The 5,877-nt window shown below is 41.0% G+C and overlaps 1 protein-coding gene across 1 annotated transcript; it reads left to right on the plus strand.

Moving 5' to 3' along the window:
• Positions 1-338: 338 nt before the first annotated feature.
• LOC101889428 (paraplegin) lies at positions 339-3,684 on the plus strand. The gene is made up of 8 exons (XM_005186314.4): positions 339-567; positions 637-966; positions 1,030-1,264; positions 1,771-1,904; positions 1,983-2,519; positions 2,569-3,162; positions 3,221-3,412; positions 3,469-3,684. Exons 1-8 carry the CDS (start codon positions 451-453, stop codon positions 3,616-3,618), a joined length of 2,289 nt encoding a protein of 762 aa, XP_005186371.1. The 5' UTR covers positions 339-450; the 3' UTR covers positions 3,619-3,684.
• Positions 3,685-5,877: the final 2,193 nt, after the last annotated feature.

A 5,877-nucleotide genomic window follows, 5' to 3' on the forward strand; every position in this document is an offset into this window, starting at 1 on the left:
ATATCATAACAACCACCGATTGGCGTCGTATAAGAAAACATATCAAAATCTACTTATTAAAAAAAAAAAAAAAAAAAAACATTTCAAAATTTTTGAATTATAAATGTTCCCAAACGTTTAAGCATTTACCTGTATTCTTCTACCATGCAAGGAAGCAAAAAGATTTATATTACCATGAGTGTGGTGTAATGTGAACGGGTTGTTGCTGAGAGCGAGCAACATTGTTCGAATACAAATGGAAACATGCCGTATTGCTATTTTTGAGTTAGTGGCAGCCATGGTGGCAGCTCTATACGAGGTTGCCGTACGCTTCGCAAGCCTTAAGGGATGTTATGACATTTAATTATCAGCTGACGAGCGGCTGCCAAAATTTGTGAAATTCATAGGGTTATCGTCGTTTATGAAATTTTCCACCCCAAATAGGCTATTTTCCTGTTATGTGTTGAAGTTATGTGGAAAACTGTGCAGAATATTCGAAATATAAATGGTCTTGTAAGTAGAAGTAATTATTTGCAATTGCCTCTATGCAGACCGAAATATATATCCACTCTACTGACCGGTAAAAAGGTAAATATTCGTACATATGCGTGTATATTCTTATACGTAATTTTTTACTGTGATTTGATGCACACTTAGTTGAAACAATTCGAGTTGGAATACAAAGCGGTTGTTGGTTTAATATCCAGATCTTTGGGAGTTAGTCCCCAGACAGTGCGTCAGTTTCACCTGGGACTGTGTTCCAGTTCTAAACCAAATCCCAGTCAAAAAGATGGAGGCAAACCTACTGAACCAACAGGTAACACGAGTGGTGGTGGCTCTGCAGGAAATGGTCCAAATGGAAACAAAAACGACAATGATGAAAAGGTGAAATCCGTTCTGACCAAGACTGTAATGTGGATGTTTACCATCTACATGTTTGTGGCATTCATTTCATTGATTTTATCCCCTCGCACAGAGCGTCCGGAGGTATGTATCAATTCAGTTGTTAAAAATTGACAAAATCTTGAAGATTATTAAATATTGTTGTAGGGGTCCACGCGATATGTTTCATGGAATGAATTTGTGCACCACATGTTGGCTGTTGGTGAGGTGAAAGAATTAATCATACGTCCCGATATGGAAATGGTAACGATAATCCTCCACGACGGGGCCATAGTGAAGGGGCGAAAGGTTTCTTCGACAATCTTCCACATGTCAGTCGCAGACGTCTCAAAATTTGAAGAAAAACTTAGGGATGTGGAGAAACGACTGGGTATTTCCGATGGTAAGCAATATGAATAATTTTCAAATGAGGTTGTAAATGTAGGATTACAGTATATAATAGTCACATCTTGGTTTGGTTTAAGGATGTGCAGCTACTCGAATTCGGTAATTGCTTCACTCGGAGACCTTTGTTGGTCCATTGTGTTAATCCTAGGAAAAAAAAATAAATTTGGGGATAGAGAAGAAGAAACGATATATAGAGAGAGGTGCAGTGAGTATGATGGTCTGTCTACACAGGAAATGGCTTTGGTAAACTTGTAACTGATAATGGGATATATGTCTGAGAAGAACGTTAGAATTTATATCTCCCACCAGATATCTGATCTCTAGGTCAGTGACCAGTCAATATGCTCACAACGATTCTTAGATCAGACCTACTAAGTGAGGTTACTTTCTTTCGTTTTTATTTTATGGATCCAGAAATCGGTCATTTTATTAGATACATACTTCTGTTTATAACTTATTTTTATTCTGGGCAAACAATGAAATATTTCTTTATATTTACAGGCGTTCCTGTAACATATGATAGACAAAGTGATGTCACTGGACGGATATTGTTACTCTTGTTATTTGTAGGCTTACTCATGGCACTTTCATCAAGAATGAAGGGCATGAAGAGTCCTTTAAGCATGGATTCATTTGTGAGTCTGTAATACAAGATACCATGTGCATTTATTAACATAAACCCCGTTTGTTTTTTTATCTATATGCAATCACAGACGCAAATGGGACGCGCAAAATTTACATTAGTAGATCCATTTGAGGGAGGCCGTGGTGTTCTCTTCAAAGATGTTGCCGGTTTGCAAGAAGCGAAACAAGAAGTTAAAGAATTTGTGGACTATCTAAAAGACCCCGAGAAGTATCAGCGTTTGGGGGCAAAAGTACCAAAAGGAGCTTTGCTACTTGGACCGCCAGGTTGCGGTAAGACATTGCTAGCCAAGGCTGTAGCAACGGAAGCCCAAGTTCCCTTCCTAAGCATGAATGGATCAGAGTTTATTGAAATGATTGGTGGTTTGGGTGCTGCACGTGTTAGAGACTTATTCAAAGAGGGACGCAAGAGATCGCCGTGTATTATTTATATTGATGAAATCGATGCAATTGGGAGACAGCGATCTGGCACGGAAGGTTTTAGTCAAGGCAGCTCCGGAGAATCTGAACAGACATTAAATCAGCTGCTTGTGGAAATGGATGGTATGGCATCAAAAGAAGGTGTTCTGATGTTGGCCAGCACAAATCGTGCTGATGTTCTTGACAAGGTAGGATATGAATATTTAAATATTTATTGCATTAATGTTTTCCTTCTAGGCTCTTTTGCGACCAGGACGGTTTGATCGACATATACTCATAGATTTACCAAATCTCGAAGAAAGAAAACAAATATTTGAAAAACATTTATCTTCAGTTCAACTTGAAGAAGAGCCAATGAAGTATTCACATCGCCTGGCCCGTTTAACACCCGGGTTCTCGGGTGCTGACATAGCTAATGTTTGCAATGAAGCTGCCCTTCATGCTGCCCGAAACAGCCAGGATAAAGTCACAACAAAAAATTTAGAATACGCCGTAGAACGTTTAGTAGGGGGCACAGAAAAGCGTTCACATGCTCTCTCGCCAGTTGAGCGCAAAGTTATTGCCTATCACGAATCTGGGCATGCTCTTGTCGGCTGGCTACTCCCAAAGAGCGATGTACTCCTTAAGGTTACTATTGTACCACGCACTAGTTTGGCTTTGGGTTTTGCCCAATACACACCCAGCGAGCAACAGCTGTATTCAAAGGAGGAATTGTTAGACAAAATGTGTATGGCTCTGGGAGGCCGAGCTGCTGAAGACTTGACTTTTGGCCGCATAACAACGGGTGCCCAGAATGATTTGGAAAAAGTCACTAAAATGGCCTATGCCCAGGTAATTCCAAAATTCAAACATTTCTATTTTTTTAAATTCGTTTTTATTGTATAAGTAGGTGAAAAAGTTTGGCATGAATGACAAAATTGGTCCCATGTATATACAAGATCCGGAAGAAACGGGAACTTATTACAAACCATATTCAAAGGCCCTTGATGATATTGTAGATATGGAGGCTAGATCCATTATAGCTAATGCATATCAAAAAACCCAGCAAATACTGAGAGAAAATAGTGATAAATTGCAAAAGGTAGGTATCTCATGCTCATTACGGTTGATCGATTTAACAAATATTATTACATGTAGTTGGCCGAAGCCTTACTGGAGAAAGAAACTCTTAATTACGATGAAGTTGTGAACTTAATAGGTCCTCCAGCTTATGATTCTACGAACCGTACCATCGAACCTGTTGAGTTTGAACAAACTCTAAAAAACCTTAGTGAAGATAAGAAGTAGATTTTTTGTTATTGTTATTTTACTTTTTTAATAAAAGCAATTAAAAGAATGTCAATATTATAGTAATTTTGTTGCTTATGTAATTATTTTATCACTTTAGTAATTCAAAATATTATAACTTATAGTAATCGAACAACTTTGTTTGCTCTCTGAATTTATATTTGTTTCCACGAGGTGTAATTGAAAATCATATGATTCTAAACAATTTTTGTTAATAAGCTAGATTTAAATTATAAAATTTGTCTTCAAACATAATTTGTTTGAATATTCTAAGCCACTTGTTTGACAGCTGTTAAAATTATTCCAGTGACAGCTCATTATATTATTTACAAGCGTGCAGAAGAATTTTGGTGAGAATTTTCCAGAAAAAAATAATACGTGATGGAATTCAAGCCTGATTCTGTGATTTCTTTATATTTGGCTGGAAAACCACAAGTGGCTATCGTTGGAGCACTCCAGCACTTAAATGTGAATAAATCTTTTGTGTCTCGTACCATCGCTCGTTACCGTGATACTGGTAGCGTAGCCCGGGTAAAGCCATTAAATTCCAAAAAGTGCAAGAACTTACACCGCAACAGAAAGATAATAGATCAGTCTCGGTGCGATGTAATGGATGCAGAGGATGGGTGCATTTTATGAATTGTTCCGGTTTAACCCGGTTGCGAGACTATAGCGATGTTGCATCGTGCTGTACCAACATAGTCCCCAGTGAGTTCACGACCTCGTCGTCAACTTCCGAGTCGTCGTCGGAGTATAGAACTCCCCCGCAGTCTCCAGAACAGCATCCTTTACCGCAGCACCTAACGCCACATGTTGCTGTTCCAATTCCGGACAGTGCATCATTCTTGCATTTCAATTGCAACGGACTCCGAGGTAAAATTTATGAGATAGTGGATTTTATGAATCAGAGGAATATTAAGATCGCAGCGGTGCAGGAAACCAAGCTCAATGAAAATTTTAGCTTACAACGTTGCAATGTTTACAACGCATTGAGGAAAAATCGCACCAGAAGGTGGGGGATTAGCGTTTCTGTCACACCATTCTGTTCAATACAGACCTATTTCGCTTGAGCTAGTCTCTAGTGACCCACTCATGGAGTGTATGGGGGTAGCAGTCAAGTGTGGAACTGCCGAGGTAGAGGTACTTAATGTGTTTATCCCACCGGTTAATAGCTGTGAACCGCGTTACTTGCCTAATATAAGTCCACTTTTGGAAGGCACTAACCGCCTGGTACTAGGGGACTTCAATGCCCATCATGAGTTGTGGCATTCCGTCGTAGGTAATGACCAGAGGGGATCAGCGTTGGCAGAGCAGATTGACTGCTCCACATTTTTATCGCCAGTAGCTAAGACTCTTGAGGCTTTACTCCTCCTCAGCATTAGAGGAAGCTATACAGTTGCCAACCACGAGCACGGATTCCGTCCACAACATAGTACCACAACAGCATTATACGCCATTTCCACACATATCAGTCGAGGACTCAACCAGAACAGGCCGTGCCACAGAACAGTAGTGGTGGCTCTCGACCTATCAAAGGCCTTTGATACGGTCAACCATGCCACGCTGTTCGAGGACGTTGAGAACACTACCCTCCGGCCAAGTTTGAAACGTTGGATAGTAAACTATATGCGTGGACGCCAGTCGTACGTGGAATTCTGGAATAAGAAGTCCAAGCCTCGTAGAGTGAAACAGGGAGTTCACCAAGATGGGGTGATATCTCCGGAACTGTTTAACCTCTACCTTTCCGGAATTACGCGCCCTTCAGAAGGCATCGAGATCGTAGCTTATGCGGATGACTGTACGATCATGGCGTCGGGTCCTGTAGTTGATGACATATGTGTCAGGGTGAATAACTATCTCGCGGAGCTTGCCGCCTTCTTCCATGCGAAGAATATGAAAATATCCGCCACTAAATCGACGGCCACACTATTTACCACATGGACATCGGAGATGAGAACACAGCTGAATGTGCAGGTCGAGGGGCACATAATTCCGACCACCAACTTCCCCAAAATCCTTGGGGTCACATTCGATAGCAAGGTGCTAGCCGGCAGCACCTGGGGTGCGGATAAGGAAACCTTGTTGACCTCTTATAAAGCGATAGGTCGGTCTGTGGTTAGCTATGCGGCTCCAGTGTGGTCGGCGAATACGAGAGCAACGCAGTGGAAAAGTATTCAGACCTGCCAGAATGCCGACCTGAGAACTGCAACAGGGTGCCTCCTCATGACTCCTGTGGACCATTTACATGAGGAGACGAAG

Source organism: Musca domestica, unplaced genomic scaffold, assembly GCF_030504385.1.
Source record: "Musca domestica strain aabys unplaced genomic scaffold, Musca_domestica.polishedcontigs.V.1.1 13, whole genome shotgun sequence".
Taxonomy (NCBI): Eukaryota; Metazoa; Arthropoda; class Insecta; order Diptera; family Muscidae; genus Musca; species Musca domestica.

Excerpts from the sequence above, each read along its gene's own strand:
- LOC101889428 (XM_005186314.4), top strand. The coding sequence starts at position 451 with ATGTGGAAAACTGTGCAGAATATTCGAAATATAAATGGTCTTGTAAGT. Across the intron at positions 1,905-1,982 it reads CTTTAAGCATGGATTCATTT|ACGCAAATGGGACGCGCAAA; the intron begins GTGAGTCTGTAA and ends ATGCAATCACAG. Across the intron at positions 3,163-3,220 it reads CTAAAATGGCCTATGCCCAG|GTGAAAAAGTTTGGCATGAA; the intron begins GTAATTCCAAAA and ends TTGTATAAGTAG.